Raw genomic sequence first — 24,007 nt, 5'->3', positions numbered from 1 at the left:
TGTACTGTACTGTACTGTACTGTACTGTACTGTACTCTATGTCTGCTAGCCCACCAACCAGTCAAGAAGAGCGGCATGTGTTCAGCTGTAGTTTGTTTTGGTCCGTGTGATTACATTCACTATGTAAAACAGAGAATCAGACAGACGTGGAACAAGACAAAGACCACAGCTGATGACAAAGAAACCACCTCAGTGAGGAGGGGGGGGGGGGGGGGGGGGGGGGGGGGGGGGGGGGGTATTAATGAATATAGATCAATGTAGGAAGCATTGAGCAAATATAAAGAGCTTTAAAGACCATTAAAACCGTTTGTTTAATGTGTAAATCATATATACACTGAATTATACACTTGAAGTCAAGTGAAACTGAACAAACTGAAAAAAAAGAAGACAAATAGGTTTAGCATATCAATGGGTTTCACTGACAGTCAGCCATATTGATGAGTCAGCGCATGCTCCTTAGCCATCTGGGGTACTTATCCTTTAAGGTCTTCATATGCTTGAGGAGAACAGAGGTTCTCTCAGCTCTGTGAGCTGGACTGAGCACACAGTCCAGATGGGATTTGACTGATCCCCCCCTCTCTTTCTCTTCCCCACTCTTATCAATCCAGACTCTTTGATTCGAGGACAAATGAGTCTTTGGAGCATTACCTTAAGCTTATCTGTCTCTTGTTTTTGATCCCCGACCTCTGCTTTTTATGTTTCTGCTCTTATCTCAGCACACACACACACACACACGCACATCCACGTTTTTGAACCAGATATTTGGCAAAGTCAGTTCACACCCTGCAAGACATACTGTGGCACGTGAGAGGTGATGGGGGACAGTTTCATCAAATGTGTAGAAACAAAACCTCAAATATATAATCAGCTTGTGGGTGTTTAAAAAGAGGTCTTCGTCTGAGTATGTTTTTTTTGGTAGTTTTTTTTAAAGTGCCTGCCCTTTTCCAAACTGTTTCCAATGTCAGCTTCTCTGATGGTTCCGTGGAACAAACCATCTGCTGGGTCAAGTTACCTGAACGCTACAGTTGCTTCCGATTGCAGAGAGGCTTTGCCCCGTTCAACATAGCTTCCACATATTTGTGTACGTGGTTCCGGCTTTCCCACGTTGGACCCAAGACTTCGCGGACACAAACATCTAGTTTCACACAATCTGTGAGTTGGAGGCAAATCATTTGCTCCTTAAGTAGGCTGCATGCAAACTCGATCACAGTGTCAGTCTTGGGATCAAGTCAGGAAGGGCAAATACGAAACCAACCCTGGTAGTATACGTTTCTATGCGCTGCTGCAGGCGGGCAAATTAGTCGTGAAAAACGTCCTCTCGGATTAGGATTTTTCCTGAGTGAAGAAAGCTGCTACTTCAGTTCTAGATGTGGCGCCCAAAATATTGTTATCACTGCAAATGATCGGCAGTTTGCTCAAACCCTATTCAGTCCTCACCCAGATTGCCTTTGACAGGTTTTCAACGCAGCGCAGAGTGTGTGAAGTTTTCGACATCACTTTCATCCGGTCTTCAGAAGTCATGTATCGCTCTATATTTAGCCAGTTTCCTTCCTGCTATTTCTAACACGATATACAAATTGTGAAGTGTAAAAAAAAAAAAAAAAAGGTCAAAGCTTTTGTTTCTGGCTGAATAAATATACATGTGCAGTGTCTTGCATGCCGGATTCTTTGTGAATAGAGAAGATTATCACTACCACTCTACATGGTCACTTGTATTCTCCTTTCACGACCACCTCACACGACTGTGTCGTCCCAGTGGTTCGGCTGCTACTGTATACGCTGGCTTTAAAAGCTCATTATATCTATTTTGAAACAAGTCAGAGGCCAGATATTGTAGAAATCTCCAGCAATATCCAAATGTTGAGCATGTCACAGGTGACACATCATATTGAGACGAGAGGATTACAGCTATTATTGGTGAAGAAAGAACATCCCCTGATTATAGCCCAACTGTGTGTGTGTGTGTGTGTGTGTGGATACAAAGAGCTCTGATTACTGCTGGCACTGCCACCCCACTTCCCACTGCCCCACTTCCCACTACATCAAGCATTGACTGGCACAGCAGGGGACAGGAAAGGCTGTCGGCATACACACTCATCCGTACAGTACCTACATGCAGGCACACATCAGCACTTTGTCGGTTAATGCTCTACTGTCAGTCCACATTTTATTTGTATTTTTTTAATCAAAATGTAACAATCCTTTTGTAGCGATTTGTATTAAATACAGAACACATGCAGCTGTGTGCTATAGAGCTAATACTTAAACATAAAACATATATGCGTATGGATGATAACCTTCTTCAATGATGTTGTATTGCACATTACTCTATACACAATAAAACACCAATAAACTTTGATGATCGCACTTAACGCCACGCAACAACACACACACACACACACACACACACAGGTTTATTTCTTGTTTGTGTTGCCCAAGGCAGCGGCTTGGTCGAGGATCTGTGGTGATGTCAGCATTGATGTACGAGTGCTGGAGTGCAAGGGGACGACCTCAGCAGAGGCGAGGTCCCAGAGGACCCATATCAACTGCAGCCAGCGCTTGCCGTCAGGATTTTCTCACACTCGGTGTGTCTGTACGAAGCTGTCCTGACCTCCACAAACCCTGATTCTTCACAGGCATCACACAAATCACCCGCACGCAGCATGACAACGACCCCTGATATGTGTGGTGAGATGGCGATGGGAATAGAATGAACAGAGTTATTCATCGTTCTGTTTTATCTTGCAAATGTACTGGGTTATTGCTTCGATTCAAGCATGCAGCTAAACCTGTCTCCACAGTGTTTTTTTAAAAACATATTTTCCACATGCACCCTTTGGTTTAATGTATATATATATATTTGTTTTCCATAACTGAGTGTACGCTCCTGTTATGAAACAAGCTGAAATGGTCAGTTTTGTATGCTGTCATTTGAATGGGGTGTAGTTACAGGATTTCCTGGAAGTAAGACCAGTGGTTATGCTCGTCAACCTTGGTTTGAGGCTTTTGGTCCTCTGGCACATGTGTCCCATGGGCGACATAGGCAGCTATTCATGTTACGGTCTGTTGTTGGCATCAATGTATTTTTCGCTGGTATTCAAACCAATTAGATCCAGCTCATCCCTTTTCCCTCGGAATGGCAGCCTCTGTCCAGGTTTGCGGAGCGGCGGTCCAGCCCTTGCCTCTGATTTAACGAACAGTCGGTCCATAAATGAATGGTTGCCTCTTCCTGGGAGCACCGACCACATCATGGGTACAGATTAGCAACGTGCCTACAGTACGTGTGTTGTAGGCGAGTGCACGTGTGCTCTTGTGTGTGTGAACATATTGATGTGTGTGAGTTGTGAACTCTTGTGTGGTGTAAGGGATCAAGAGCCAGTAATGAATCATAGGGTGAATCATTTTTTTCTTTTTTCTCACTGTGTGTGTGTGTGTGTTGTGTGTGTGTGTGTGTTTGTGTAATGTCTTTTGTAAAACTGAAGGTTGGTAGACGCATAAAAGGGCTGAAGTGAAAACAGAGAGTGTGGGAGGAGGGAGAGATTAATGCACAGCTTTCTGGAAGCTTACCAGAAAGGAAGGGTGTAGTCCTTTACACCAAATCAATTTCATTTTAATAAAGTTCCAATTTGTCATGAAAATATCTGTTATTCGTCCAGTCCAAGAAAGAGCCTTTGTCAAACCAGCTACCTGTATGCATTTCTAAAGACAACTTAATGGCTGGGGTTGATTTCTCTCTTTGGAAAAACATTTGTTGTACCTTGTGGCAAATGTTGTGAGTCATGTCTAATGTATTATTGCTGCTTTGCCCCAGAGGGAGCTGTTGCTCCAGCTGTGGGCAGTAAATCCCTGCCCTGTCCTTCCTGCCCCCCGACTCCATAAAACATCCTCTTGTAACCTCCCTTTGTCTTCGCTACTCGTTGCTCAATCAGCGTTCTCTTTCCTCTTCCTGTCTTTTAGTTATATTATGTCACAGGTCAATAAAATCAATGTTCAGTTGATAAACGTTCATACTTTTTGTTTAAGTCACTGACAATGGCCCGTAGTATAGCCACCTTTCATTCTTCCAACACGTCATCCCTAAAAACCCAGGCCACTGCTGTAAACATGTTTCCACCACATGTCCTGCTTTTGGATGCCAGTCACTTGTGTGCATAAACAGAATGAATCAGAAGTCTGGTTGAGGTTATGACTGAGCTGAACCCTGGAACTAGACAGTGTCTGAGCTGGGCTGACTTTAGTCTACAGTGAAAATTCAGATGCATCGCTGTGCCTGCGCTCTCCCGGTGTTATCCCTTTAGATCTGGTTGAGCTTCGGTGTACGGTGAGTAAAGCCTTTCTTTGCCTGCTGCACACAGCAGACAGCATTGTTATTCATGTCAGGGAGAGTATCAAAGTAAAACCTATGACAAGTGTTTGTGTGTGTACCTGCAGGGCAGTTGTTTGTGGTCTGTTGGTTTAAAAAACGCAGCCTGGTTATATCCGTATGCCTAAATCATCAGCTTGTCTACATCTGTTATATCACAAGATGCATTTGTATAGTGTAGATGTGTTATTATACCATCAAATGTGGCTATATCGATGGCTTTCAATTGTGTCTTTGATAGAAACTGCACCACACTGCCGACAAACTTAAATGTATTGTGTGGGCCTATATACAAGCTGTTGAGGTTTCGGTTGTTATGGTTACGCCAATCCTACATTTACTTCGCTCCACATCACAAGCTCCCACACACACCAGACTCTGGGATCAGAGTCAGAGAAGTGAAATTACACACACACACACACACACACACCCTTGGAAATACCCCTGCCTAGCTCAGAATTCAGTTATAATTCCCCTTCAGATATTATACAGGGCACTATACATTGTAATGCTCAGATCTCGGGTCTGTGCTCTAGAAGCCAGATATATGTGCTTATACTGTGTTCTGCTCTGAGCTCATCTTGACCAGATGCAATCTTGCATCATCTTGCATCTGTCTCTTAATGTAATTCAGACTTTTACAAGAACAGAATGAAAGAAAACAGGCAAAGGAGGAGAGAGAAAGTGATGGGAACTGGTGTCCTTGTGTCCTCTAAAACACAGCCCGTATAATTACAAAACCCTGTTTCAGTCCTTGCTGCGCACCCCCGTTGCATGCCATCCCTCTTGTTCCAGCCCTGTGTTTCCTGACTAACTGTCTCTACAGTCAATTATAATGTTATTGACCGAATGTACAAATTAAGTGAAACATTGTCTTGGAGGTGTAGCAGGCCGTGAATATTGTTCTTTTCATGCATCGTTGAAGGGGAGTGGAAAGTGGTGTAGCAAATGCCAGAGGGAGCAGATCCATACCTGCATTCATGTTGCTGTTGTATGGGTTAGGGTTAGGGTTTAGAGATGGTGCAGGAGAAGAATAACGAGAAGTGTGGGAAGGAGGGAAGGTAAATACTGCATTGGTCTAGGCTAAATGCCAGCTATGCGCCACAGGATATGGATATCTTTTCAGCCAGCACGGGCTCAGCACCAAGCCCTGCAGCAGTACACTCCTGTACCAACACAGGCCTCCTGTGAGTGTGTGTATATGTCTGTCTTCCAGGACCCCAAGCTTGTATTCATCCATCTGACCATCCCTTTTCTCTTCCTGTGTTGTTTGCATGTTTTGCTGACTGTCTGGTCGATACAACAAGGCCTCATGTTGTCCCCAAACATTCAGCCGGTTTCTGACACTCATTAAACTTAAAGGAAGCATGTATACTTGTATAAGTTATGTATTATGGACAAGACATTATTTCATGGTTGCAGCCTCTCAAGTCCAATGTTATTGTATAAATATTGGGATTTGGGGTGGCAACTTTTTTTTTTGCAACACCCATTAGAAACAAAATATGAATTATATTCAAATGCATTCAAGATAACTGAAGTGGTGACAATTTGACATATGAAGACACGCGGAGTCTGAACACGGCATCTTTTATACAGGAATGTGTCCTTTCCTCAGACAGAGCCATCTGTATCCCAACCTCAATTTGACTCACCCTGCATTTAATCCCAGTGGGCCCATTAACCTCTCGACTGCCTCTCGGGCTCGCTGAGTCGTCTTGGCTCCGAAGAAGCTCCACTCTTCCAGGAGGGTGAAGGGGCAGCGGAGCAGACTCATTACTGGCGCGTTGGCCGGCCTCTAACCTAGACTGGAAGGACAATCATTAAACACACAAAGCTAATGACCGCCGACTGCTCCGTTTGTTTGTTCCCCATCAGCCTGGATGCCTGTTTGTTGTTGTGTGTGTTGACGTGTTGGCGCAGGTTACACACCGATACGTCTACAGGGACACGGATAAACAGAGCGACGGAGAGATTGAGTTGGAGGGAATGAGTCAAAAAGGTGCGTTAATTGGTTCTGAGTGACCATCTGGACCCGAGATTTCAGACAGGACTCCCCACCAGCCTGTAATGAGGTCTCGTCAGGCCGGAGCAACCATCATCACAGCTTCTGCCATCGGGGCATCGCCATGGTAACCTCGAAGCCCTTTCACCACCTCAAAGGTTATGAATCAGCCAATTACAGCACGGAAACGTGTGAGTCATTCCTCACATGCCTTACATTCTTCACATAGATAAGTGACAAAAAATACTATGTTTTCAAATCATTAATTGTAAAGATTTATGGAAACGTTCATTTGAAATATGTCCTTTACACTGATCAAACTGTCAAGAATTAGAGCTGGCATTAAATGTCTAGTCTAATTTGTAATTTCTAGTAATTATTTGATCCGAAAGTTGCTGATTGACATCAAAATGTTGGCAATTTTATTTAAATTCATTCGTAGCTGCTTGTCTGTTTAGCTTCTTTGGAGAACATATATTTTGTGAGTACATTACTAAAAGTTGCTTATCCTGTCAGCAGTTTCAAATGATTCCCATCCCTCGTTCTGACTTTAGTTTGCTCATGATAATAATACATCAGGAGCATGTTGTAGAATCACTTTTAAGTATTGTGTTATTGTTTTCAAGCAAAAGACCCAAAGTCTTTACCGGAAGACTTCCCTCAGAAATATCTCTTCGCTCTTCTCTTTATATGATCGTCAATTTTATTTCTTTGAGAGCTCAAACCACAAGATCCACAAGTTTAACCGGGACTTTTTTTACGTTGCCATGTGAACCTGTTTAAGTAATTAGGAAAATAGACGTGTTCTGTGTTTCCGTGGCTCGACCCTGCCACTGGGTTCATATTTTGCCGGCGTAAGCAGGATCCTCTGGGCTGAACTGTGGGTAAATTCCTGTGAAAGTGGAGGGCTCCAGTAGTTGAGATGAGCTTGCACTATGTTTATGTGTTGTGCGGTTGAGTGACAGACAGACAGACAGACAGACAGACAGACAGCACTGCATATGCACACATGGAGCAGCCGGAGAATCTGTTGGTATGAGACACTGGCATCGTGTCATGTTGGTCTTCTTACCGGAATATGAACATTTTATATGCAACACAATGGTTGTCACAGAAGATATTGTCAGTCAACATTTAAAAAAAAAAAATCAGACAGTGATCACTAAAATTGACAGTTACCGCAATGTCATGTCAGAGAGCAATACGAAGGGTAAAGGGGATGTACCAGTAATACATGATTGGGAGGAAAGTGTGAGAGGGGCTGAATGTGCTGTGGTGAAGGTTCGGCTCTGGACCAGACTGGCTAACGATGTCAGGAGGGAGGTTTTGTATAACGGGTGCTGCCCAAGCCGCATACAGTATGTGCTGTCAGACCGCAGTTAAATCCGGAGTACAGAGCCAGTTTCACAGCGCAAGTCAACAGTTTAGTCTGAGGTACATGGAGAACAGAGACGCATCAACACCACATGTTTAAACACATTCAAAGTTCATCTCCGGACACTGGAAGTAACTCAAAAACCCAAAAGACAAAATGTAAATTGAAAAAACGATAGCCAATTGTTAAAAAGAGGGATTTTCTTTCTCACTTGTTTATATTCTTTGTCTGTGCCTTTTGTCAGCAGGATATCTGAAAAGGCATTTCAGAGGACAGATAGGCCCTGCGCCAGTGAAATAGACTAAGAGATGCAATACAGATGTCAATGGGGTGGTTACAGTCAGAATCATTAATGTGATGGGGGCAATTTCTCAGTTTGTTTGTGGTACTCTGAGTATATTCATATGGAGAGGTTGTGTTTGTGTAACAGACAGAAAGTCCGGTATTATATGGGGAAACTATGTGTCTCTGGTACCGGCCCAATATTCACCAGTATCCCTCACGGCACAGAGCATTGGGATTCAGATGAATGTCAGTGTTGTGTGCACTGAGGTTTTGATATGAATCCACTGTTGTGAGAAGATGTTTTTGCATGTCAGCATGTATTTTAAAATGGCCCTTATATTTGCATTAAATGTGCAAATGCCCAAGTATGTGTGACAGATCATGTGTCGCGGATTGTGTGTGAGATATATGATGGCCGTGTGCATGCTGACAGTAATTACTCAAGGCGTACCACAGAGAAGCCTGGGGCTGGCCGAGGAACAAGTTTTTATAACATCTCATCCATAATCAAATGTCAGCAATGTCTGCAGCCTTTGCCGCGAGCAATGTGATATAAATCTAGAGGGAAGGCGAAGCTGTAAATGCTCTTTTATTATTTAAAGATGATAAATGTGGGTTTGAGGTATTTTTAATCTTGCACATCGTTTGTTATTCTGTGTGAGTGAGTGTGTGGCCGTGTGTCTACTGTTTATCCGTGTCTGTTTATGAACGTATGCCAGGACCAGTGTGGCATCTCCAGAACTGGAATTCCTCTCACACAAAGAAACTCTGCTGGTTTCCACTGGTCAAGGTGGCCACCTCACAAATCACACTCCTGTCTTTTGATTACAATTGTCCCTATTCCAAAGTAACCAACCCGTGCAAACCCGGGCATCTCACACAGCGCTGCTCATACCTTTTTGGAAGCTCGCTTACATCCAAAACAACATCTGTCCTTTCAGTCGCGCCTGATTAAAACACCCTGGAATCCCAGTTCACACACACACAATAGTGTAACATAATCACCGGCCGCATGGCCACGGAGGTGTTCACTGCATGGAGAATCTGGGGATCCGGGGCTTAGCAGAAATATGCTTTGTTTATATGTCGGCAGTTTTTCGACACAAAGCTCATGAAAGGGACCTGCAATTGCCGCTGCATTAATAAAAGCATGGATTACTACATGAATCCTACTTAGAAATACTTGTGCCTGTGGGAGGCGTGATATATTTTAGTGTCTACTGTATGCATGTAGAAACTCTACATGCTCATGTCGGTGAGCTGGAGAGCGCCTAGTAGAGCATTTAAAAGTCAAATGGACTTCAATGGAATGCCAAGGATGTGGAAATGTTTTGTTTTTGTCAGTTACAGTGGCGTCAGCAGCTTTTTTTTCTGTACCCATTTGTTGTTCTCCCTTCATGTCACTGTGTTTATCTCACACTCTCCCAGTTGCCTTTCTCTTCTCTCTCTGCCTCTAGCCCAGGAGTATTTCCTGTGTTATGAAGTTCCCCCAGCTTCCAAAAGACTCCAGTGTTATGGTCGAGCGCCCTATGAAAAGTAATACCTTGGGCACACAAAGGCAGAGCGCCTGGCATTCATTATCACTCCCTGGAAGCATTGTTTTCAGTGGGAAGACCAGTGTGTTGCTCTAATTTAATGAGTTGCTGAGCTGGGGGAGGGGACCGAGGCAACAGTAATTAGTTGTCATGCTAATTGGGTTTGTGTGATAACTCCCACACAAGGCTCAGTGGCGTGTGAAGCACACTGGGGCTAGCCTGGCCGCCGACTCCTCTCTTGCACATTGGGATACACACAAACACATATATATATATATATGCACACACATATGAATAAGAGTAACAAATGCTCTCATCCAGATTGGTTCAAAGAAAAATGCCTGGGGACTGTCGGGCCTCTGACCCATCGACTATATAATGATTTTAAAATCTTGTTCCTTAATTAATCACTTAGAGACGACACACTGAGGACTAAGAGATAAGGGCTCGATCCAATTAAGCCGGGGGTATACACCTGTATAAGTGATTTAAAAAAAGAAACAAAGATGAGAGATAGATGAAGATATGGTAATCGGAGCAAACACACCCTTGTTGCTTCAATGTGAGGAGTTCATAGTAACCTTTATTTCATTATCATGAATCTACTATAACAATGTAGTCTGAAATGAATATCGTTTACTGGAACAGGACAGGAAGCATTAATCGGTGTATGAAGAATCAGCCCCCTTCATTGGAGGATAATTCAAACTCTGTTATTGTATCCATGTATGTGTTAGGATTGTGGGGTTGTGTATTTCCTTCAGTGTGTTGGAGGTGCCCTTGATGTCTGTCCACCAAGTTGTTAATCGCCCCTGGCAGCACGGTTTGTGACTCCCCCGGGGGCTATTTTTAAGGCCCAGGGTCACTGACCTCCAGGAAGGGTCACTCTCACTATCAGGGGAGGTCCAGACAGTGCTTTGCTTCAATGCCGTCTGCATTCTTTTTCTATCTCTCTCTCTCTTTTTCTCCTTCGTCTCAGGACACCTTTCCACTTTGCCTTGCCTCCTTTCAGTCTTAACAACTTATGTTTAGAACTAAATATGTTTGACTATTGTTTCCCTACACACTCTACATCACGATGTAACCTTTATCAATTTGACGCTTAATTACTTTTATGTGACCGGCCCGACAGATTCCAACCGCAATCTCCCACTCCTCTCTCACTCCTTCCTCCCCGACCTTTATCTCCTCTCTGCTCCTCCTCTCCATTCTTTCCGTTCTCTGCAACATCGCCCCTGAGAGTGTTTAGACACGCTGCTTGCTTTTGGGATAATCTTGCAGAGTCATAAAATGAAACAACTGTGATAAAGTGTAATCCAGGCCAAGTGTGTTCAAAGGAAATCTACCGTCTCGATGGGAGTTTATCTAAGTCTTTAATATTATTTAGCCTGTGGGAGTGTTTGAGTAGTAATGAAAGGACTCGGTCGAAGATTAGTTGATGCTTTGTAAATGTAAAATCCCTGCAATGCCTTCATGTCTGTAGTCATACCTGCAAGAAACACGTGCTGCTCCCTGAGAGTTTGTCTTGTCCGGACCTGTTTTAAATGATTACTTCCCGTTCCTACGCAGTCCTGTACATGTTGTCATTGCCAATGCTGGCAATCCCATCCGAGCCCTGTATCCAATTTGTGAAAATCAAAAAGTCACACACATCATGTGCTCACATAGAAATGGCTCTGGCATATAAAACGTCTGTCTGATATAAACGCTCTCTTGTCTCACGTCAGCTCCAGAGCTTGTCCAAAACCTGATGACAGTGCTATTTTCCTCCCATCCTACACCAACCAATCCAGATCAGCACCGGAGAAGAAGAACACTTGATGAGACAATGAAACTATGAATAATAGATAGGTGAAGAGATGAAAGAAGATACATGAAAGGCAGTGGAATTGTCAAATGAACTCTCATACTTGACGTCTATCAGGATGGAGTCCAAGTCGTGAGGCTTTCAAGACTATGTTCAAAGTAATCCACACTAAAACAAAATTATATTCATGACATCATCCCTCCATGAAAGAATCCCTTACATATTATGAGAGCCATGAAATAAGTTTCGCTCTCACATCCTACTTTCAGGATAAATTTATAGACACTGAATTGGTTGCAGGTGTATCCACTTTGTGGTCTGCTCCAAAGTGTTCCCTCATTTTTTACCAATTGTTCATATCTTTCTCAAAGAGCTGATCAAAGAACTATCTAACATGCAGCCTAATAAATTGGCATTATGGTGAAACAATTAGCAAGTGACTTTGTTTCTTCTCGTCTGGCAACATGACACCTTGATTGGTGGCCAGTGTGAAGAGAGTCGGGGAAAGCTGGCATCTCCACACACACACACACCCACACACACACGCACACACACACACCAACGGTGTTTGTTGAGTGTGCACTGGGTCAACAGGCTTCCTGTTCTCCTCATCCAGGTGGGCTCACACTGTCTTGTATTTGCGTAATGGGGGGCTTTGGCAGGAAGAGTGTTTGTGCAGTGTGTGTGTGTGTGTGTGTGTGCGTGAGGGGGTTACTTCCAACACCTCTTTTTAGCTTGAAGAAGGGGGAGGATCAGCATTGTTCCTCAAAAAGCACAACATGGTCGTCATTCTTTAGAAACATGGGAAGACTGGTGCAATGATGTAATGGCAGTATGGACACACACCACACACGCACACGCACACGCACACACACACACACACACACACACACACACACACACACACACACACTAGTAGTCCTACCGCTTGCTGCTGCTTTGAACCGGAGGTTGCAGATGTGAGGTCAGCAGTGCAGACCCCCGGGTTGACGACTTGCCGGCCAACAAAGCTGCTCTTGTGTGAGCGTGTGTGTTTGGACTGTGAGCAGGAGACTGGTGAGCAGCTGCCGCTCATCCACGGCCAGTTAAGGCCGTTCTTCACTTTCACACACTTTGCACCGTGCTGTTGTACATAAAGGGTTCGATCGGTGCCAACCGAGTGACTCGCATGATGTGTTCGATTTCCGGTGCATGGGTAAACCACTTTAGTTTAGACAGATGCATTTTGACAACTACTGGATGGATCGCGGGGACATTTTGTGCATTCGTGGTCCCCACAGGATGAGTCCAACCTGACTTTGGTGATCAGCTCCACTATGATGTCGACATTTGTGTGTTATAAAAAAGTTGTATTCATGTTCCCCAGTAAATATGTTGATCACCTGACCTTTCATTTGGTAACCATCATCAGGTCAAAATTTGGCCAGTATTGTGTGTTTAGTGCTTATTAAGAAACGTTTGCTATCATACCTGCTAACCATCCACATTTTAGCATTAGCATTTTGAATATGTTAGCCTGCTGATGTGAATAGTTAGTCCAAAACCCACTGTGACTAATTACAGTCTCACGAAACTGCTAATGTAGCCGTAGAAGGTAACTGTAAGTCTTATTTTTGGCATAAACGTTTTTATAAAACTAATAAAGTAGAATTGTACATTTATTATGTGTAGACTATGCTGCAAACACCTTCACGTGTCATTCACTACCTCATACGTTTGTTTTTAAGTGCTCATGTTCACTCTTGTATAGTTTCTGTATACTAGTTGCATATTCCACTTATTTGTATTCTTGTCTATTTATTTGTACTCACTCAGTCCTTTGAGCTGCCGTAACGCCTGAAAGGCATATCTTATGTGTGTCACGCATCGCGTTGCACTACAAGTGAAACTGTATCTTTGGGGATTATTGTGTAACTGATCACCTTTTACACGGTTAAGGGAACGGAATGCGTGTTCTATGTCTCTTTCTGGTCTGCTCTTTTTCCTTCGGCTATGTCACTTATTGGGCATGTTGTCGTTGCATGTGGTGCTGTGGGCTGTGTTGGTGAACAGAAGGTGAAGCAGCATTTTAGATTGGCTTGAAACCACGTCGAAAGGAGCATGTGGAGCTGTGATTTCAAATGGTTTGTCTTATCTTCTGACTCTCTCCGTCTCTCATCCTTCTGGCATCTGTCACAAGATCTGGCAGCTGTTGCCTCTCTGAGAAAATATGCCTCCGACAACAACAGGCCAAATTGGAGACAGTCTCAGGACTTCTTCATTACAATAGAGTAGCCTGCTGGTGGAGCGTGACAAAGGGCTGATCAGATAGGATAGCTGTGCAATTTCACGCTTGCACATAACAGGTTTCTTTTTATCTTACATATTCAAATTAAATCTGCACAGAGGACATTGCTGTTACATTATCAACTGCAGTGTGCGCGTGTGTGTGTGTGTGTGTGTGTGTGTGTTTGTGTGGTAATCCTAAACCAAATGAACTACTTTCCAAATTCTTTTTTTGCGTTGTTGTTGAGCATATTGTCCAGATTTATGCAACGCGTAGGTCACACTATGCATCACCCCCCTAAAAAAAAAACACACATTTTTCCCATGCGCTTTTTTTGTTTGTCATACAATTGTGTGGAGAATGTGCTTTGTTCACAGGCCCCATTCAACACTGGCTGGAGAGACGTATTGATGGAAAGCCCTGTCAGCATGAGATTTAAAAAAAAGTGTTCCGAGCTGTTAAAGAAATAACTCCCTTAAATGAACTGTACTCTTGTAATGTCTTTTACAGCTTAAGCTGTCTCAGAAAAAACTATGGAGTGACCATTTAAAAAAAATGACCACAGAAGGCAACAGGGGACATTGCACGTCATCACGGAGAAAGGATGTGGTCACTAAAGTTAGTGAGCAGCAGGCGTTTAACACACGTGTGACGTTCAGGGTTCAAACAAAACGGGTCAAATGGTCAAACAATAATAGATTTACTCAAACAAATATAAGTCACTGCATTAATAATGCATCATTGGAATATTAATAATGATGTGTCCGCGGTTTGAGTTCATTTCTGACCAAATTCTGCTCTTGACACGGGACAAGTGTTTTCTCTCCGCTGTGATGTTTAGTTGGGAGGAGTGTGCGAGGGGGAGAGAGAACCGGCGGGCGGAGAGAGGGGGAGGCGCAGTGTTTGGAGGATTTGCCTGCGTGCTCCGGGCGTTCTCTCACTCGGTTTGATTTATACAAATAAGCTTATGTGTGCTCGCGCTACAACTTTAGACCGTTTTCTGTCGCTCGTCGAGGGACTCCGTCAACTTTTCGGAAACTTCTCGCCCGCTCGGACGCCACTCCCCCCCCCTCCCCCCCCCGCTGTGTGGTTTGGTTGGTGCCCCGCCACGGACCCGTGCGTTTGCAGGCTGCGGAGCAGCGAACAGCCCGCAAGGACGTTTTCAGCCGAGTGACTTGTCGCCGGTCCAACTCCAGGCCGCCGTTCTTTTCCCCCATTTAAAAAAAAAAAAAAAAAAAAATGTTTTTGTTGAGTTTACTTATAACTTGAATTCGACGCGCCAGTTGTTGTTGGGAGTTTCGTAAACATGTCGGGGCGCCATGTTAAACTTCGGATCGTGCCGAGCAATATCGGAGCAGTCCACTGGTGCGTCAAGGGCAACTTTCTGTAGAGGCAGTCTTGGCACCCACTTCTCGTGCATTGCTGGTGATCAGCTTCACTGCCCGTGGGCTTGGATTCCAGCTCGGCTCCAGCATTGGCCTGACTGAACACGGCATATTGTGACATGATGGAAGGTGATCAGGGGACCGGTGCGTCCTCCGAAGAGCCCCGGGCAGAGAGCGCTGCTGCCGCTGCGTCCGACAGCTTTTCCCAACTGTGGACGGACGTAATGGGGATGCTGGTAAGTTTTTGTTGAGGAGGGGGTGCTCACCGTAGACTAGAACTTAAAAGAGTTTTCACCCTCTGTGTCAAAGTTGGCACTGATTTGCCGACTGAGCGATTGCGTGTCCAATTAGTGGGCGCATGCAAATTGCGCTTCCAAACAGCCCCCAGCCCCCTGCGTCCTTATAGGCCCGAGTTTCAAACGCACCCGCGCTGCGTGTGGTTCAGTTGGAGGCTGCGCGTGACGTGTTCACACGTTTGAGTCGATCGGTACCCGAAGAGGAATCCAACGAGAAGATGGTATGGTACACATTGAGAAATTAACCCTTTTGTGCCTTGTGTGCGTTTTGTGTTGGGGTTGCTGCCCCCTGTGCGTCGGTGCACTGCCATGCCACGTTGTTTCCATGGCTGCTATCTTTCTCCAACCTGATGCCGTTGCCCCTCCAGCTGAGGAGATGGGTTAAAAACGCACAACTGGAGAAGCTGATTGTTAGAGATGCTTTGGCGTTCCTGAAGTTCCCATCAAGGTCTCTTGAGAACACATATGCTCTCGCCATCCGGAAACATTCTCACATTTGACCAATTTGCTTATTCAGTAAGTAATTAGTTAAGTTAGATTAAGTTAAGTTTGATTCCCCAGTGTTTCATCCCACTTGATCGTACGAGATTGTGACTGTCCTGTTTTCTCTGTGATTTGCATTATCTCATTCCAGAGAGAGTCGGAGTAACTGTAGACTGCATGTTTGTGCCTTACAGGCTCTTCCCTTTGGAGATGCTGTATATTGTAACAGCTCTCCTTTGTGTGGCTGCCACAGCAGTCGTGAGTTTACAGGCCTAGAGTCTGATTGATCTGCTGACCAAAATGTGTTGCAGTTACTTCCAGTCTGTGTCAAGACGGAGGTGTTAATTTGGTTTGGTCTGGCACTGAAGATGCAAATGGCGTGTAAACGTGTGAGCGTCTGCGTCTGCGTGCACGTAGTCGGGGGAGGCTGTCCTGCCCTCTGACACCGAGTGGGAGACCTGGCTCCCAGCCAGGCAATGTATCCAGATGTATTGCTCTGGAGGCAAATGTCTGCAGGCTATGCGCTCATGGTCCCCCCCCCCCCCCCCCCCCCCCCCCCCCCCCGGGCTGAGACACACACATGCAAACCAGCAACCAGCCTTTTGAACTCTCTTGTTTTTGACACATTTGGTATACGTCAAATACACCAATCGTCACTATTTTATGGTCAATTCAATAATCCGTTAAACTTTTTTTGTTCTAAAGCTTCACAGTTTTATAGTATAGATGGATGCCTCCTTCTCTTATCTAACATCCACATGGTTTGAGGTTGTGGACTAACTGTAACATTGATTGTAAGTAACATCTGACCCGCCAGAAGACCCAGCACACTCTATTTCAAAATCTCTTTACATGTAATTGGGACCATTTTATTTTCCAACAAAACTATACTGGAAAAATTAGAAGTGTGAAAGTATAGAACTTGATTGGTCTCCCTGGCTGCTGATGGTGTCTTTCAAAAGTTCAGCAGGTCCGATTGTCATACTAGAACTAACTGGTTGACAGCCATGATGATACAGGATTTTCTGTTTGAATGGTCTTGTTGTGATGAGTTTTTTTGAGTTGACGGCAGCTTGCAGGCATCCTATGTAAATATCAGTGTCCAGTTTAACATTGTCTTTTCCTTGCATTACTCATATGCTTTTAAATATGTATTTAAAATATTATATTTTCACTTTGCCTTAAACATGTATATTATATTGATGTATCGATTTTTTAACATACAGTCTAATACAGTAACAATGAAAAGTCACAAAAATACAAGTTTCTTACATTTCCCTTGATATAATGAGCTTTATTCCTAACAATGTGCTGCTCAGGCTCCTATCCTCTGCACAATGAACACCACCTACCTCAAAGTAAAATGTATCTGCTAAATATAACTTTTGCCCTTTCACTTTCAATGCCTTTTGTTTTGCTTGTGAGCATGTATGGGAATCCAATGCCCTTTTTTAAATTTGGGTTTGCCCCAAGCCTGTTGACCCAACTTTAACTCGCTGTGTCAAATGTGTTTGGTCTTGGCTCCACACTCGTGAGAACAGGCTCACTTGTACACAGCGACGTACATCCTGATAACGATGTGGTCGACATGCTTATTAGATCCTGCCAGTCAGTGATTACTATAGGTTTGAGCACGCATGACAAACTCAAGAACTACTCGGGTGAGCATTACAACAGCCAGCGGTCAAGAGTTCCTCTGCATAATTTCATCCACATTTGCACCTCTAAAATATGTTTTCAATGGGCACTCGGTCTGCAGTATTATTTTAAGGCCGGCCTTTGTCTTTGAGGCCAGTCATACACAGTAGTCAGCCTGTTGCGGAATGTGTTTTAATAAGAATACTCAAGTAAGCCAGTCATTTTTTTGCGGTTGAACTTGAGTCAATAGCACTTGAGCTAATTAAGAGTCAAAGGCAGTTTGTGACTGCAGAGCGCTGGAGCTCTAGCTGCTTTAAGTGGTCGGATTTACAGATGTCTGACTGGGGATTTGCCTCTAGTCCCACCCCTCTTCTAGAGACATGAGGGTTTTTTATTGAACTTTCTTTATTGAAAGTTAAATGAGCCACATTAAAAAGGCCTGACTGGAAACAAACAATTCTGTTTCAGCATAAATGTTCTGAGTTGTGCATTTGTACTGACTTCTCTGCAACAATCCATTCCCGTTCCTCTCCATTGCAGCTTCTTTGGTAACTATTCAGAGTCTGTGGCCTTCAGTGTTAACTAATGGCTGCAACATTTCTTTTTTTAATGCGTGGAGAGACGCAATGCAGATTTTTAAACATGCCATGACTAAGAGCTAACTTCTAATCATACGCCTTTCTAATATAGATGATTTGACCACAAACCTGGACAGCTGACAGTCAACCATTATTACATTTTGGCTCCTTTTTTGAAAAGAAATCTCATCCTGTTTTTTTGCTTAAAAGGTTCAAGCCTTCTGGAAATCGTGTACTTGCCTGCAGGAAATCCTTCTCTGTTTGAAGAGAGTTTTGTGGTGTTTCACACAGAGTGGGTGGCGGTTTCTCCTTTTGGAAAACACTGATTATGTACTAGACAGTGCTTCATCTCAAGACCTAAAGGATTGGATCCTGCTCTCAGGACATGGATATTGATTGTGTCTGCGAAACAAATAGTTAGATGAGGTGGTTTATCTGTTCTTCCTTCCACATAGCACTTCATACAGAGTGGCAGCATATGCTCCGGTCCTTTTCTGCCAAACCGTGGTGAGCTAGGCCACTTTATATCTTTGCCAATATGTTCTAACACAGTCTATCATATCCTAATTGTGTCTGTAGTTGCCCAGTCCCACTCAGCTGACTTCTCCTTTGCTCCCCCTCCCTGACTAGTGTCATTATTGAGGTCACACAGAACTGGCAGGTTTCCTCTGTTGGGATGGCAGAGTACTGTTCTGCTCAATCCACGGATATCCTCAGGAAGCCCACTAAAGGGGGTGGGCTTTGCCCCCCTGGCCTCATCCTCCTCGACAGTCTTCCCTCGTTGGCTCCCATCGGCAACACTAGATCTTAGCCAGACCCATGGCTTTATGTTTTGTGGGATTCTCCACTGGAGTGCATCTGATATTTATGGGTCATGCAACATGGCCCGTGAGCAGCACCCTCTTTTAGCCACCTGTCTTTACTTATCTTTATCCACATTTCATATATCGGACACAATTAATTGTTCTCTTTCTGGTTTGTTTTCTATGCCTGGTTGGCAGTACAGGGGCAACAGTATAGGAAAGAATGGGCATGGCCAAATGTGTCCTGTTTGAGGAGCTGGGGGTGGATAGAGGGCCTGGTGGAGTAAAGGATGGTTTACTGCGGGGGGACTGCTGGACAGGTGATCTATAGCGTGCTTTGGTGTATCCATGACTTGGGGTAAATTTGGACAATTCTATTGGTTTACTTTTCGATAAACAGTCGTAGAATTCAACACAATACAAGACAGTCTGTGACAATTTCAACCTGCCGCACCTGTCCTGAGAGTGCATTGCAAGTGAACGTGATCATTCCACTGATGTTCAAACATTACATCAGATGCGTGGCTCTATTGTAAACTGTTGTCATTGTTCTTTCGCCCCGAGAGAAGGGGCAGTCACCATGCAGGCTAGCCGTGTGACAATGGTTAACACCATGTACACCACCATTCAGCTCATTCAGGAATGTGAGCCCAAAGGACGAACCTGAACAAACATTTTGGGTTCGGGTCTAATGTCTTTTAGCCTTTATTATCTCTCTGCTTATAATAAACAAGCACTTTCTTTGAGAGACTTTGCAACATCTAACATAATGTATAAAAACCTGAATTGAGCATAACTTGCGAGATTAGCTGTGTGCCTTGGCAGTGACTACTAAGCACACAAGGAGACCCACGTTATCCATGCCTTGCATGCTGGCTGTGGAATTTTTTAATAACTTTTGCAAACGATTGCTTTGGTGGAGTGCCATTCAGATGCTATGTTGTGAAGAAATGGTCACTTCAGCTGGGAACTGCTCATTCTTGTAAATGTGTATACTCTAGAATAATAGAATGAACAGCTTGTACCTTAAATTAAAGTATAGTGAGACGAGAAATGAACAGTGCAGTGGTTTGTCATGTTGCATTATAAACTGGTGAACATTAGTTCCATTTTTGAGAATGATACACTACAGGCCACATAATGGTAAAATCTTTGAAAACTACAATTCCAGTAGGCTGGTAACATTTTAACACTGTACACAACATTGCATCTTTATTAAACCGAGTCTGCTTCTTCATATTGACTTCCTGAAAGTCCCAGGAGACAATCTTCTGTGGTAGAATGCCAGGAATGCCGTGGTTAATTGATTAAGCTAGTGGAGGCTACTGGCTCTTAATGCTGTTTGCATTCCCATCTGTGTTACCATGCTGCCTTTAGGGAGCATATTACAGTATATTCCAAAGCTGAGGATATTTATATTTGTCTTTCTTCTTGGAATTCTTGGAATGGATGCTATTCATCTCCATTCCTCCAACGCAATCCTGACTGAATATTGTGTAAATCACTTGGTTAGGGCTCACGTGCAACCCCATCACACATTGCTGAAATATTCATGTGCAATAACCAGTGATTTGTGTTTTGATGGTTGAGCAACATGGCAGACACTAAGTCACGCGTATTGCGGCTTTTACACTATAACTTCTCAAACGTGTCTGTGCATTTCTCAGAGCCGTTTCTCTGAGTTGAGTTTTGAATTATGTGCAGAAGTAATGTGAAACAGTTTGTTCAGAAAAAGATTCAGCTGCACTTTGGGAGTAGCCATCTTGATCGAGTAGGCTTAAACAATAAATTAAGCGTGCACTCTTTACTGTAAATACACACACACACACTCACCAATTTTTGCTTGGGTGTTTCTTCTGTATGATTATTGTTGCCATTGTTTCAGTCAAAACTGGGAGTTGGCCTCACTCATTTCCAGGGTGGAGAAGCAGTTACATCAGCTGCATTAGCCTCCGTTTCAAAGCCTCCATGAAACTACGTGTGCTTATTAGTGTGGTTAATTGTGTTGATTACATTTTTAGAGTAAGCATTGCTTTTAGGGTTATTAATTAGCTTACTATGGTGACACACCCATAGGCTTTCCAGGTTAGGTAAGCTGTTTCATACTCATCCTTAGAATCTCTCTTTATAAATGCAGATTCTTTTTTCTTCCCACCCTGACTCCAGATGTTTTATCCTCCTCTCACCCCACAGCTGCCCTAGTCAGTATCTCACAAATCATCCCTTGTCCAGCCTCCACTCCCACCCCAGTGCCCACATTTCTAAACTGGATGTGTGGACCACTGTCGGATCCCTCCATGCTCTTCCACCTACACTCCCACGTTGACAGATTCTCTCTAAAAATGTGGACTAAACTCTTAAACGTTAAATCAAACATCCCGAGATTTTCCTTTCCTAATTCCATCCCTCAGAATCTGCGATTTCCCCAAAGGTGTTGTCCCTCTCCCCACTCACGTGCTGTCTCATGGTGGATACGTACATAACTGAGCGGTATCACTTTACAAGGTGGGGGGTAGGGGGGTGAGGGTCAGCTGTGTTGGACTCCCATGAGCTCATGCCACTAGAGAGTTGGAGGAATTTCAGTTATCCACGCTCACACGTGGATGCATACAGCCAGAGACGCACATCAATCTAAGAACAGCTAGCAAAGACATGTTTGTCTGCCCACAGTTGAGGTTTACATATCATGTTCCTGACAGAGTGGTGCCAGAAACATGGCAACGTGTTATTAATTATGATTAATTCATTCTGATGCTATGACCCAGTTTAACACCAACTGGAGAAGCCCTCTTTCAATCAAGAGCCGCTGTAAGCTCAGGACAAGGTTTGTTCTTATCTTCTGGATATGGCGAGTAGATAAATTGTGACACGTGATTGTGATTAAAACATCTCGGGGTTCTGTAATGAGAGTGTGCTTTCAATCTTTGCAAAGGAATGCAGGGGAAAGCATGTGTCTGCTCAGGGAGTGCTCCCACTGGGAATCTCAGTCATCTCGGACCATATGTCCAGCCAGAAACAGAATTTCTCAAGCAATGAGACGGGGAGGATAGATCCCAGCCGGCCAAACTGCACTTTATACAGAACACGCGTGTGTGTGTTTGTGATATTGTGTTCCGTGCACAATCAGTAAGTGCCTTCTCATAACCTAGTCCACTGTGTTGTGTGTGTGTGTGTGTGATATTGTGTTCCGTGCACAATCAGTAAGTGCCTTCTCATAACCTAGTCCACTGTGTTGTGTGTGTGTGTGTGTGTGATTGGTTCGCCTCAGTTTGTTTTGGTCTAGTGTTTTTGAAACCTCCTGCATGCATGTGTGCATGCATGTGAATGCTAATGTGCGTTCACAGGGGCCTTATGCCCATGTGCGTGCGTGTGTGTGTGTCCCACTCACAGTGATCCATTCATTTGTGGCCTGGCACCCAGATAGGGAGTCCGGTTGAGAAAGACAGAGACTGAGAGAGACTGTTCGGACCCTGCACAGTGACTCAATGCTCGCTGTCTGCCTGGCACAGATTAGATCAACACTGATGAATATTCATTAGCTTGCCATTACTGCCAGAATAGCCTACATTTCTTTTTTCTTTTTCCAAAGCAAGAGATGGGTGTCAGTCGTCTCTCCAGCAAGTGCAAAAGAGGTGGCTCTTCTTAAATGCAAAGGAATACATATATTGTTCACACTTTTTTCTGCTCTGATGGAGCATGGTTAGTTAGCTGGATGACTGCATTGAGTACAACCCAGATAGTTTTTAAGGACAAGCAAAACTTCATGATCTCGCGTCATGGTTCAGTTTACGATTAGTGTTTCCAAAAGTAACTCGGAGGCCAGTCTTCAACATTATATCCAAAGAGTGTTTGTTAGGTCTTTACTGTTTGGAGCACGGCTTCCTCCCTCAATCCTAAACACATGTCTTCCACACAAAGACAGGAACTGTGCTGATCTAAACGACGGCGAATCGGAAGAGTGTGTTTGGTTTGTAGTTGGGTGAACGTCTGAGGAGGTAAAGGGCATCTTTGATTTGAGCCTCGATAAAGACAAAACACAGGATCAACCCAATGCTGGCCAAAGACACTCAATGGGTCTTGATAAGAATCAACTGCTGAAAATATACAGACCTTTTATTGAGGGGTATATTTAGGTTATTCTGTTTTGGAGTGTGTGTGTGTAGACAACGCATACCTCTCTATACATGTGTGTTGATGAGTGATTAAGCTTGTATCCCTAAAGCCATGCCATTTTTACCCAAATGCATGCCTGTAGCTACCCTTTGTATGCCACGAATTGGACTGTTTATGGAGAGGATGGATGGGGACATGCTTGTCACACAGTGCACTCTCTTGGTTCGCCGGTTTTCCTTTTCAGCTCTTCTTTATCTGGATGTCATAGTTCCCTGGCTGAACCATGTCCTCTCTTCCTCTCTCCAGGATGGTTCTCTGGGCAACATAGATGACCTTGCCCAGGAGTACTCTGAGTACTACAACACCTGCTTCAGTGACGTCAATGACCGCATGGAGGAGCTACGCAAAAGACGAGTCTCCCAAGAGGTTGACATGGTAAATGCATACTCACTCACACGCACATGCGCACACACACACACACACACACACACACACACACACACACACACACACACACACACACACACACACACACACACACACACACACACACACACACACACAAGTACAAGAAAAAACTAATACTTGCATACTTTGGATAAATGATGCAAATCTTTTAATAATGACCCTAATAATAATCCCCTTGTTAGAGTCGTCTCATAGCTTTTTCCACAGTGTTATTTCCACATTCTTAACCAACAACCTGGCAAGGAACAACAGCAGCGGAACAAACGTAGATGTGTGCGAAGGCCTTTTTCTGGTTGTGAATGCATTTGTGTTCTGGGGGTCCTCTTCACAAGGATGTAGGGTAGTGGGGCACCCCTTTGGTTGCCAAGCTGCACTCAAATGTGTGAAGGAATGTGGCCGCTGCTGCCACAGAGGGCGCAGCTCTGTTGCCACACACTAGCCAGTAGGTCCACAAATGCAGTGTTGAATGTTTTGCTAACTTCATAATTGCTCTATGATTTATTCACGGTGAATTTATTTAGTACGCACCCTTAGAGAAAATGTAATTTGTTGTCATTTCTAAAACAAAAGTATATGAAATATAGCCACCTTTTCTGACCGCTCAACA

The 24,007-nt window shown here is 44.0% G+C and overlaps 1 protein-coding gene across 3 annotated transcripts in view; it reads left to right on the top strand.

Moving 5' to 3' along the window:
• Nucleotides 1-24,007, top strand: part of sash1a (SAM and SH3 domain containing 1a) — a 63,958-nt gene that overhangs the window by 2,517 nt on the left and 37,434 nt on the right. For 2 of the 3 annotated variants that reach the window (XM_034527956.1, XM_034527955.1), the window contains exons 1-2: nucleotides 14,885-15,257; nucleotides 23,239-23,367. In XM_034527956.1, the coding sequence (XP_034383847.1) occupies nucleotides 15,141-15,257; nucleotides 23,239-23,367 (246 nt within the window). In that variant the 5' untranslated portion in view covers nucleotides 14,885-15,140. Of the gene's footprint in view, nucleotides 1-14,884; nucleotides 15,258-23,238; nucleotides 23,368-24,007 lie in introns of those variants that run through there. The other variant, XM_034527957.1, reaches the window with a different exon arrangement.

The sequence above is a fragment of the Cyclopterus lumpus genome, chromosome 24 (assembly GCF_009769545.1).
Source record: "Cyclopterus lumpus isolate fCycLum1 chromosome 24, fCycLum1.pri, whole genome shotgun sequence".
Taxonomy (NCBI): domain Eukaryota; kingdom Metazoa; phylum Chordata; class Actinopteri; order Perciformes; family Cyclopteridae; genus Cyclopterus; species Cyclopterus lumpus.
Note: the sequence above shows the minus strand (reverse complement) of the source record. Positions and strands in the feature narration are given on the sequence as shown.